Source organism: Coffea eugenioides, chromosome 8, assembly GCF_003713205.1.
Source record: "Coffea eugenioides isolate CCC68of chromosome 8, Ceug_1.0, whole genome shotgun sequence".
Classification (NCBI taxonomy): Eukaryota; Viridiplantae; Streptophyta; class Magnoliopsida; order Gentianales; family Rubiaceae; genus Coffea; species Coffea eugenioides.
The window spans coordinates 38617142-38629866 of record NC_040042.1 but is presented as its reverse complement, the minus strand read 5'-3'; the positions used below and the strand labels follow the sequence as shown (position 1 = coordinate 38629866).

Sequence of the window (12725 nt, the reverse complement as noted above, 5' to 3'; positions counted from 1 at the left end):
GTATTTTATTATAAATGTGTTCTATTATTTTCATTTTATGATTTGAAAATGCTTTTATCGAGTTTTATATCTACTTTATTTTGCTCATACCTATATCGTCTATTTTTGAAAAGAGGCATGGAGGATAAGCGAAGTCAGGGACGTGGGACTAGTCGAGGACACGGTTCTAACCGTGGACGTGAGGTTAGACGAGTACAAAAACAAGTACAAGAATCGAGAGACGAGAGAGGTGCAACGGTTGACCCACAACTTGGATCCCGAGTTGAAGGAGGGGATCAGGTGGCAACGGCCATCCAGCAAATGACTAATATTTTAGCTCGATTGGTAGAGCAACAGGGTCAAACCCCTGTTAATCAGTCTAGGGACCCTGAACTAGGGAAAGATAAGGTCCTAGAGCATTTTCAAAAGTTTTCTTCTCTCAAGTTTCTTGGAGGACCAGATCCTGAGGTAGCCGAGAGATGGCTGGAAGCAATGATCAACCTTTTCGCCGCCTTGAATTATACGGAGGAAAAACAGGTGAATTTTGTGGTATTTCAATTTGAGGGACCAGTCAGAGTCTGGTGGAATGTAGTTAGGGCTAAGTGGGAGAGAGAACGGACAGTATGGACTTGGTTGAAATTTGTGCGAGAGTTTAATGAGAAATATCTTCCACCAATAGTACTGGAGAAAAGAGAGGACGATTTCATTAGGCTACGTCAGGGAGGCTTAAGTGTATCTTAGTTTGAGATTCAATTCACCAAGTTATCGAAATTTGCTCATGAATTGATAGCTACGGAGTAAAGGAGGATGAGGCGGTTTGTGCAAGGGTTGAACGTAGAACTACAAGAGGTTTTAGTGGCGACACAAATTAAAACTTTCACGGAGATTCTTAAGAAAGCCCAAAGGATAGAAATTGCAATGGCGCAAGTAAAGGCTTTTCATGAAAAAAAGAAAGGAGCGTCTAGTGGAGACCAAGGACAGGAACAAGGTGATCTAGGTATGCCACTCTCTTAGGTGGGTCGAGGAGCTGGTAATTTGAGAATTTCGGGGACACCTATGGTAGTTATTCCGAGAGGAGCCCCAGGTGGTAGAGAACAACTGAAAGGTGCCTCACAAGGAGATCAAACATCAATCCTTTGTGGATATTGTGGAAAGACCAATCATACTGAGGATAATTATTGGCGAAAGACATAAAAATGTTTATGATTTGGTAGTGCTGAGCACCAGCTTGCAACCTGTCCCCTCCGATCAAAGCTTAAACAACCCAATGTAGGAGGAAATAAACCCAGAGTGCCTGCCAGAGTGTATACTTTAAACCACCAGTCAGTGCTTAACCCGTCTATAGTGGTAAAAGGTACGATTCATGTTTTTCATTGTTATGCCAGAAAAATACTCTGAGTTATTTCCGAATAAATGTATGAATTTCGAGATCGAAATTCTTTTATGGAGGAGAGAGTGTGAGGACTTGAAAATTCACCTAAATTTTCCTTATAATTCTCTTATTTTGAATAATTTAATTTATAAATTCCTTTTACTACTAATATTATTTCCTCAATAGTTGTAATATGTACTATAATCGAGAGTTTACCTTTACGATTATTGTTAGCATATATTAGGGTTTTTGTACGCTTTGACCGTGTGATCACTTGGTGAGGTGTGTGTACTAAATTTGATGGTTAAGAGTGAGTTTTAGATAAGAGGGAGTGTGTGATTAGAAGTGCTATTAATAAGTTAGTGAATCATAAGTTAAAACACAAGTACGCGAGACTTAAGGAAAATAGGATTGAACCGACGTGCACTGTTTGCTATCGATTGAGTACACCACTTGAACACTACTTTATTACCATAATCTCTTTATTTTTATTTGAGCTAATCAGCCCTAAAATATCCTCAAAAGCAACCGAAATTCTTGACTCAAGAAAGAGGAGAAAAGAAAAAAAATAAGAAACCATCTTGTGATGCCAAGTGTCGGAAATCCAAGGAACTTTGACCAAGCTTATTTCTCCCTTCTTATCTTCTATTTTGGCTCATTTTCTTCTTCCTTTCTTCATGCTGACAGCCCCACCTCCCCCTAGAGTATACCCAAGGGTTTGGCGGACCGCCTATCCAACTCTCTCCAGGACTAAATCATGTTATACGAAATTTATCAAGTATTAACCTCAACAATGAGAGCAATAACAATTACAACCTTAGATATATACAATTGTGGACATCAAATGCCCAAACAATCTCTAAATACAGTCGAGAAGTTAAACTTACAAAATAAAATCAAACAAGCCCGCTAGAGAGCTAAGAGTTCCTACTCGAGCACTTAACAAAATTTATGCAAAATCTATGTCTTCTCCCATTCCCACTCTCACGTTCTTACCCCTGTAAGTAAAACAAAATTCATGGAATGAGCTAGAAACCCAGTGAGGTGCCAAAAAGTCATACAGTCACAAATTACATAACTAAACTTTTAATCGATCAAATATAAACATCAAATAATGAAATAAGTAAACACTACAATTCATACAGAGCATTCAAGTAAAAGGATACAGATGACTCTCAAAAGCCAATTTTTTCCGTTGCATTAACTTATTCCAAACCCGTTGACACTTCATCAAAGTTTAAAGAGACAAAACAATGACCGTAGATTTTCACTTTATACCAGTTTTTCATCCACCAAACATACCCTTTACCGGGCGCGAACAGCAAATAGAACAGTGGTGGTAATACTCGAGTATACCCAAGCAAGAACAAGTATGGTCGATGAGATAACACTCCAATCGACTTAATCAAGATAGAGGTACTGAGACGGGATGAGAGGCACTTCCCATTCGGATTGAGTGTGGTACATGCTACCGCTCAATACTGGGATCGATGAGTTAACTCTCTAATCGACTTAATCAGGATCAAAGTACTAAGACGAGATGAGAGGCACCTTCCACTCGGATCGAGTGTGGTACATGCTTCCGTTCAGCACTTACAAGTCAAGCACAAGTACAAATACAAGTACAGGTCAATCAAGTTCAAGCGAGTACAAGATCATTCAAAAAGAGAAGGACGAGTGTGATAAAGTACACTCTCACCTCATCAAGTTCAATATTTAACACATAACACAAAGTATCATTTAAATCAAGACATCAAGAAACATGCACTTGACACTCACCACGGTAACAAATTCAAATGTTCGCCTTGAGTGCACTGCCGATCTCACTTCCCCATCCTGAAATCACATATATAAAGTGTCATAAGATCCACTACGCCAAGTCACATTATTCAAAAGAAAATCAAGTTCAAAATGGTTTAACAACTCCAACTTAAAGTTGGAAATGAAAGTAATGACAGTTTTGGTAAAATGGCTAAAATTTGGTGTAGAAAAATCAAAATTGAGCCCCGTCAGCGGCGTTTGAAACTAGATTCAGAGTACTTTCTACCGTGAAACTTTCAAAATTTTTCACAATTCCTATGAATATCTGTGATTTTTCAAATTTGACTAAATTTTCATTCATGTTCTGTCTTTCTACTAGATAAAGCAGCCGCTTGAGATTCGATTTTGACTGACTTGTGGACAGAATCTTGCAAAGGTCACAGGTGAGTAGGTGTTAAGAAATTTCTTTGAAACTTGCAATGATTATGATTTTTTTCCTTTTTCTTAAAAGATCAAACTTGCAGCTGAAGACATAAATTAAAAGCAAAAATTTTATAATTCAAGATTACTAATTTACCCATTCTCTTTTCTCTTTTTCATTTTTTCCTTTTTTTCCTATTTTTTTCTTTTCTTTTCAAAAAGCCCACAAAATACGAAAAGTTTATGTTAGAATGTACTAAAATAATGATTGTCGCGCCCTTTTTTTTTAAAATAAAATTTATGTGTTGAAAAAATGAGTTTTTGATTTTATAAAATAAAGAAAAATTTGAAAATTTAATTTAAAAAAAAGCCTAAAATGGAACTTAAATAAAGAAAAAATATGCAAAAAATAAATAAATAAAGGGCCTAAAATAAAGAAAAAAAGGGTCTAAAATGGGATTTAAAATATGCGATGGTTTGAGCTCAAAAGAATAGTCTAAAAAGGATTTTTAAGAAAAAATAGGAGTCGCCATTTGGTATTGAATTTAGGTGTACCAAATCATTTAAAGTATATTTTTAAAATGATAAAACTCCCTTTTAGACGACTCCAAATCTTTGAAACAAGAGAAAAGAGTTTGGGAGTCACGGTTGAAAAAAGAGAAGGCAAAGATTTGATATGTTCAAACCTAAGGCACCCTTTCAATCTAATCAAGGTTACTTGCGAGATTTAATCGAAAATTTTCCTATTCTAACGTATAAAACTTATCACGTTAGAATATTTCTATATGGATGCGAATCTAGACTTAAGGGGATATCGAAAGGGTTGGAATGTCTCTTCAAAATTTGATTTGTGCAAATCACATTAATTGTGATGGCCAAGAGTGATTCTTTGAAAAGATCACGAATATGCAAAAGATGAGATTCGAAGAAATAGAAAAATTATAATATATAGATATACATGACCTAAAAGAGAGGAATGCAACATAACGGGTACGAGAAAATAAAATTCGTGACACAATTTTCCTTCTTATAGAGAAGGAAAGAGCGTGTTAAAGCCAAGAAGTCATATTCGTTCATTTTTCATATTTGAAAGATGACTCTTCTAACTTAATCAAGCAAATAGACTAATCTATTTCTAATTCTCTAAATAAAATGTAAGTCTAAATGTCATGTTTCACGTACATAGGGATAAGGGAGATGATATATAGAGGAAAGATCGTGCAAGGTGAGAAAAATACCTTAAAATAAAAATATTCATGAAATGCAATAAATGTCATACAAACATGTAATTCTAGCGCGTAGGCGGCTCTAAGGGTCTAGCATTAAACTATACTATATCTATAAGTTCCCACTAGCGTTGGACTAGTGAGAAAATAGGAAAAAAGGTCACAACTAACGTTGAACTAGTATGGTGATGTCATGCATTTATTATAAATAAATAAAACATATGAAGCATAATTAAAGTGAATAAACACATAAAATACATAGATCAAATAACACATAGGCATAATATTTAGATGCAAAATTCTAGAAAAAGCAAATAAACACATAAGCACACAAGTATGCAAGCACGTAAGCAAAGAAACGTACATAAAGATCTAACTATTGCATTTGGGGCTCTAACTACAATCTAAGGGGGGAATTTGAAAAAATAATAATCTAACTATTACATTCATCTAACTGATTACATTTTTGACAAAAATTAAATCTGTCTATTGCATAGCCTAACTAAATACATCTCTTGAGTATCTATCTATTACAATTTGACGTTAAAATGCCTTCCAAATAATCATCAAAAATTAAATATAATAAATAAAAGTTTAAAAAGAATAAAATGGGTAAATACAAGGAAAAACACACAAAACATGCAATCAAACATAAAAAACATATAGGAGCACATAGGAGGATTTAAAATAATACTAGAAAGTACCTCTCTTGAAGTAGTGGTTAAATAAGGTTGGATTTGTCCTATTTATACTCCAACACAACAAAATGATCAAGACACCAATTTAATTAACAAGTAAAAAGAATAAAATGTAAACACATGGCAAATTCACTTTATTATTATAAAGAAATAAAAATAACCATGAAATTTATCAATTAAAAGCATTTAAATGAAGTATAATTAACAATTAAAGAAGATAGACAAATTATACTTAAGAAATCAAAGCTGACAGGGATCTAATTACAAAAATTAAGAAAGTTTTTAGGTCAAATTATATTTTTGAAAAATATAGGGGTCAAAATTAAATAAAAGATAAAGTTTAGGGACTGAATTAAAATTAAATTAGGAACCTAATTGATAGAAGTCAAAAGTTTTTAGGATCACAGAAAAATTACTCAAAAGATTAGGAGCTAAACTGTAATTTTCGTCTCTAGTCTTTTAAGATGAAAGGTTACTTGGGCCATTCTTCATTATTTCTTGGGCCAAAGATCATCTTGACCCAACGAAAGTTCAAAGTCAGAAGAACGGGATAGCCCATCTTTTTACCCAAGCACACCAACTAAAAAGCATGGGATTTATCCCCCCAAACCCATACCACAAACCCAAAAATAAGATCAAAACCTTTAACAAAAATCCAATCAAAATAACATTACCCAGATCTTACACTCTTTTTACTACACCCAACAAAACATTAAATCCATCTTAATTATGCTCTAAAATCTAGAAATAATTTGCTGAAAAACATGTATAAAATATACAAAAGAGGATCAAAACTTGAAGAGGGCAGATTTGATTCATTTTCACAACATTTTGAGTCTTAGTATAATTATACAAAAGTTAGGGGACAAAATTGCAAATATGCTATTACTGTCTCAAGCTCCACGCAGAATCATGCAACTGCTGCGTATATTGCTGCTACGAGAAACCAAGCAATATTTCGGACCGAACACAACATCAAAACCATCATTTGATCTTGCGTGAAAAGGAAAAATAAGACCTTTTTCTATGTAATACAAAGATTAGCCCCAATATCGCAACAACTAAATACAAGATTCCAAGCTCATCACAAGATTATGCAGCTCATGTTCAAACTAAACAGAAATAGCAGAATAAAGAAAGAAAAAAAAATATTGGTTCATGGTTGCAAGTGAAAAGTAACCCGATTCATGGCTCTAAAATGAGCATTGACCTATTTTGGTTTTAATGAGATTTCATTAGGCCTCTAAACGGCCATTATCGAACCAGGAGTCATCAGGAAACAAGCATAGCAAAACCATGAAGTGAGAAAATGGAACCAACAGCAAGAGTGCAAGAGTTCATGCAGCCACGGATTTAAGGGGGTGCTGGTGGGGGCTTAAGCCCCCCCAAGCCGCCGGAAAACCCCCTATATATAGGGGATTCCGGCAGCCAGCCCAGCCCAGCCCAGCCCCCCCACGGTGATCCAGATCTACCATCCTCCATGGCTCCATGAATGCTGCAGAGGAAGTGAAGAAGAGCTGGAAAGCCGCTGCCGTGCTGACTGCTGAGGAAGAAGATGACCCATTTCATTTTGAATTTTTTTTTTTGCCCTCTAAATACAAAACGACGTCGTTTCACTTTTAGTGGAACGACGTCGTTTTGTATAATGAGGGGAAAAAAAAATACATCAGATGAAGCCCTAAGGCTTCATCTGATGCAAAAGCACGCCGCCAGTGCCAAAGGGCAAACAAGACTCCAACTCCAAGAAGAAGACGCCAGGCTCCAAGAACTCCAAGAAGCTTCAGTTGAGATTCTACCATCCTGCTTCAAGCCTTAAATTCAAGGCTCCAAGACTCCAACTCTCCACCATTCCATTCACATAAATCTTTTAGGTTAGTTTTTTGGTTTAAATTACAATATTCATCTTTATATTTTTGTTAATTATATGTTTAAATTATTTTTGAATTTTGAGTATCTTGATATTAATTTGATTAAGATTAATTTTTATTTAGTTTATGTTAATGTAATTTAAGAATTTGAAAGATTACATTAAAAAATTTAATGATATTAAATTTAAATTAGAAATTAGTTTAGAAATTGTATAGATTTTAGGTTGTATTTAGTTTTTAAAATTTTGTTAGTTTTATATTTGAAATTTTAAGAATTAATTATGTGAATTAGAAATTTTGAATGTAAATATAAATTCAAAATTTTATGAGATTGAATTAGAGATTATATGGGTATAAGGGTATTTAGTTGTACCTTATTTTAACTTTTTGATAATTTTATATAATGAATTTTATAAATTGAGAAATATAAGTAATATGAATTTATTATTAAAATAAAGAATTATTTATATGAATTTTAAATTAATTGATTATTGAATTGCATAATTTTATTGAATTTAACCACAATTATTTAATTGTGACAGAAAATGGAGAGATTCTTTAAACCTAAACGAGTCCGTAGTGGTGAATCTTCAAATGAGCCTAATATTAGTGAACCAGTTCAAAATCAATCTTGTGTGGAATTGAATTTAAATGATATTGTTAGTGATCCGGGATTACGAAAATCAGTTGAGAAATTTGATATTTCTCTTCGAGACCATGTCCGAAGAGAGTATTTGACTAGAGGACCTTGCCAACCGATTGGCCATATGTATCCAAAAACATCATTTGGTAAACAACATAGAAGTTTCCAAGATAGTTGGTATCAAAAGTTTGTATGGTTAGAGTATAGCATATCGAAAGATGCGGCGTTTTACTTTTGGTGCTTTCTTTTCAAAACACAAAATAAGGGAGGTCGATATGCAGAGGATGCCTTTACAAAAACGGGATTCAATAATTGGAAAAAGGCAATGGAAAGATTTAATGAACATATTGGAGCTGTGAATAGTTGCCATAATGATGCTAGAATACAGTTTGAAAGTTTTCAAGATCAAAGGCATAGTGTGTCAAATGTGCTACGATCTTGTGGGCGCGAAATAGATATTGCATATCGCACCCGTTTAACTGCTGCTCTGGATGTGACCCGCTTTCTTTTGAAGCAAGGATTGGCTTTTCGTGGAAATGATGAGTCAACTAGTTCTTCAAATAGAGGCAATTTTCTTGAATTGTTTGAGTGGTATAGCCAGCGAAATACTGAGATTTTTGAGGTTGTAAATCAAAATGCTCCTGCAAATAATCAACTAACTTCTCCAATGATTCAAAAAGATCTGGCACATGCTTGTGCCTCAGAGATCACAAGTGTTATAATCAATGATATTGGAGACAATTATTTTTCCCTAATAGTTGATGAGTCTCGAGACAGTTCAGTGAAAGAGCAAATGGGAGTTGTTTTGAGATATGTGAACAAAGAAGGGCGTGTGATTGAACGTTTCCTTGCAATTGTACATGTGTCTGACACCACATCTCTTTGTTTGAAAGATGCAATTGATTCTTTATTCGCGCAACACGGATTATCATTATCCAAATTGAGAGGTCAAGGATATGATGGAGCTTCAAATATGCGAGGTGAGTTCAATGGTTTGAAGGCCCTTATATTACAAGAAAATCCCTATGCGATGTATATTCACTGTTTTGCTCACCAACTCCAGTTAGTTATTGTTGCTGTTGCTAAGGGAAATATCATTGTCAGTGAATTCTTTGTCTATGTCTCTATGATTGTCAATTTAACTGGAGCATCATGTAAAAGGAGAGATCAATTAAGACAAATAGAACATGATAAGATTGTTACACTTTTAGACAGTGGAGATATTATTAGTGGAAAAGGCAAAAATCAAGAAACTAGTTTAGCAAGACCAGGGGATACTCGTTGGGGATCACACTATCTAACATTACTTCGTCTATCCTCTATGTGGGCTTCGGTGATTGGAATATTGGGAAATATACAAGATGATGCCACCACTTCTGACAATAGAGGTATGGCCAGGGGTTTGATTGATAGAATGAATGATTATGAGTTTGTTTTTGCATTGCACCTGATGAAGTATTTATTGGGAATCACAAATGACTTGTCACTTGTTTTGCAACAAAGGGATCAAAATATTGTCCAAGCGATGAGTTTGATTGATACTATGAAATCTCAATTGCAAGACTTTAGGGAAGAGGGATGGCAAATAATTTTAGATGAACTCAACAATTTTTGTGAGTTGAATATGATTCCCGTGATTGATATGAAAGACAGTATAGCAATCCGTGGCAATGCCAGGCGCAGTCGCAGAGGTCAAACCATCACTAATTTTCATCATTATCGCGTGGAAATTTTTTGTGAGGTATTATTTTTGAAATTATTATTTCATTACATTTGTTACTTGTTAGCAGATTTTCTTAGTTATTAATTTTATTATTGTTGTGATGTCAGGTTGTTGATTTAATTATACAAGAGATGAATAATCGTTTCTCGGAAGTTAGCACGGAATTGCTTAGTTACATAGCATGTCTTGATCCAAAAAGTTCTTTCTCTCAATTCAATGTGCAGAAACTACTCCGTCTTGCTGATTTATATCCTGAAGACTTCTCAAGTAACGATTATTTATATCTTGAGTCTCAACTTCGAAATTATATTTATAATGTGCAACGCGATCCTCAATTTTCAGAAGTTGGAGATTTGGGAAGTCTTGCTCAACAAATGGTTAAAACTGGTAAAAATACAGTTTTTCCATTGGTTTATCGTCTGATCCAGTTGGCATTAGTTCTACCAGTTACGACTGCTTCTGTTGAAAGAGTATTTTCTGCAATGAATATTGTCAAGACTGATTTGCGCAACAAAATGGGAGACGAGTGGATGAATGACTGTCTGGTTGTATACATCGAGAAGGATATTTTTGCAACAATTGAAAATGAGCAAATATTGCAGCGTTTTCAACGGATGAAGACTCGCAGAATGCAATTGCCTCCTCTTCGTTATTCGAGTGCAACAACTACCAATACTTCAAGTGTTAATCAATAACAAATTTTTGGGTATGTATAATTATATGTTTTTATTATTTTTATAATTATTGATTCTAAATTTTACTTATTAAATATATTTATTTCGTCACAAAAAAAAATTTTTAATACACTTCAGCCCCCCCAAAAATAAATTTCTGGCTCCGTCCCTGAGTTCATGTCCAATGGGTTTAAATCTTCTTGAAAAACGTGTTAAATTAACAAGAAGAGGAGTCATGGTTACCTGACAGCGTTTGTACGATCAAATGGACGTGAGATACTCCCATAAATGCTTGCTGATTTCTGAAATGAAGCCAAGAAAATTTTGTCACAGAGGTCGCAGTGCTGATGAACCCTCTTCTTTGGGCTTCGATTTGACTGGTTTGAAGACTTTTTTCTTAAATTCTTTAAAAATAAAAGTTGTTCTACTACATTCAGGGATAGTGCAGAAATCAATAGTTCGCTCAAAAAGCTAAAATCGACGCTGAAATTTGGCACGGAACCAGGCTGATTCGTCAGCCTGGTCAGAGATTTTTGCAGAACTTTTCTTGTTCTTCCTCTTCTCGTTTTCTCTGTTTTTCTTCTCTTTTTTTTTGTGTGTGGCTCATTTGGAGCCATCGATTCTCTTGTTTTTTTGAAATATTCTTGATGATTCCTGCTGATATAAGTTGGCATTGTACTGGAAAGTTTTAGAGCAAAGAAAAAAAAAAAGAAAAAATGAGCTAAAATCAACTCCAAATGGCTAGCTGCCTCGTACCATTTCTTGCTTTTGGTACGAAGCTGGAAGAAGACGCATGCATACGGAGGTTTTTTTTTTTTTGAATCTGACTTCCATTTTTCTTTTCTTTTTCCTTTTCTTTTCTTTCTAATTTTTTCTAAAAATGAATCGAAATGATTTTCTTTAAGAATTTTAAAAAAATAACATAACATAACATAAAGTAATAAATAATTTAAAAAATAAAATAAAAATAAAATAAACAAATAGATAAAAAATGAAATAAGAATAAAAATAAATAACATAAAATTTTTGGTGTCTACAATGACCAATAAATAGACAAAAATTTTGAAAGGATTTTGAAAATAGCAAAAATTTGATACCAACACTCTCCTAATTGTGTACATGCCTCTTATGGCTTTGTGAGCTTAAGCATAGCATGATTTCTATTTTCTCATTGAGTTAGTGCTCTATGGGATCCATGCGATTTTCGACATGTTTTGTGCTATTGTGATATTTTTGCATTATAGGGCAACCGTAAACTCCATCGATAGGGTTAGAATTGCCCATACATAAAGTGGTAAAATACACAAAAACCCCCATGTGGTATTGTCGAAAGACACAAAACTCCCCTATTCTTTAAAAATCCTCACATAACCATCTTATATTTTTGACTAAAATGGAATTTGACCGCTAAAGGTTTGTGACTTGAGACTTTATAATATTAAAAAAAAAGTTCAATTAAGGGGCTTCTTCCTTCGAGACTCAAAATTAATGGGTCAAATTAAGAGTTTTAAAAGAAACATAGTCAATTGAGCAACTCTCTCATTCAAGACTCAAAATTAGTTGGTCAAATTAAAATTTTTAAAAGTTTTCATCTTCTTTCCCAATTCACTTCTGCCCCTTACCATGGCTGTATCATTTTATTCCTTCCCTCCCTTTCCACCATCACCGCTCGCCACCGTCTCCTCCTTCTTCAATCCTTCCCCGTACAACCCTTTCATCTCCTTTGCCTATCCCTCTTATCTTTCCCGCCTCTTCTCCTCTCTCCCCTTCCTCCTTGGTGGCCAGAGGAGATCTAGTTGCTGAGATTTTTCAGTACTTTTATACAATGTTTTGTACATTATTATACTTCAACTATTTAGGCATGCTCAAGATTGTAATCATTCTAAGCTTTCCAATGGCTGCCATTTTACAGTCAACTTTCTATACAATGATCAACCACTTTGTTGAATTTTTTAGTACCTCAATTGATAAGCATTTCCCTTCTCAAAATGATAAGTACTATTCCAGTCTCTAAGAACTTCCAAGAAAGCCCAACTTATGATTAGTTCACTAATTCTCAAACAAAAGCATCTGTGTAAAATGACAAACTAGAACAAAGCATGGACTTCTCCATATTTGTTCTTTATTGCTAGCCTTAAGGATTTGTGTTGTTGTAACTTGCAGCAAATTTTGAAATGGTGGATTTGGTTATATTATATAGTTCTTATATCGTGGATGCTTAATGGTATGCTTACTTCACAATACGAAGACATCAACAAAGAGATTGAGGTGTTTGGTTATAGTATTAGCTAACATAATAATCAAGAAAAAAGGGGAGAGATAGGGAAGGGGTGGGAAAGCCAAGGAGAGGAAGAGGAGAAA

General features: G+C 34.4%; 1 protein-coding gene across 1 annotated transcript; it reads left to right on the top strand.

Annotated features, from left to right (window-relative positions):
* The first annotated feature begins 7869 nt into the window (after positions 1 to 7869).
* On the top strand, positions 7870 to 9446 carry LOC113780717 (zinc finger MYM-type protein 1-like). The gene is made up of 2 exons (XM_027326495.1): positions 7870 to 9355; positions 9424 to 9446. The coding sequence occupies exons 1-2, from the start codon at positions 7870 to 7872 to the stop codon at positions 9444 to 9446; spliced, it is 1509 nt and encodes a 502-aa protein (XP_027182296.1).
* Positions 9447 to 12725: the final 3279 nt, after the last annotated feature.

What these genes read in the sequence shown, in the direction of transcription:
- LOC113780717 (XM_027326495.1), top strand. Translation starts at nt 7,870, where the DNA reads ATGGAGAGATTCTTTAAACCTAAACGAGTCCGTAGTGGTGAATCTTCA. An exon ending in CACCACTTCTGACAATAGAG is followed by an intron (nt 9,356 to 9,423) that starts GTATGGCCAGGG and finishes CACCTGATGAAG; the next exon opens with TATTTATTGGGAATCACAAA.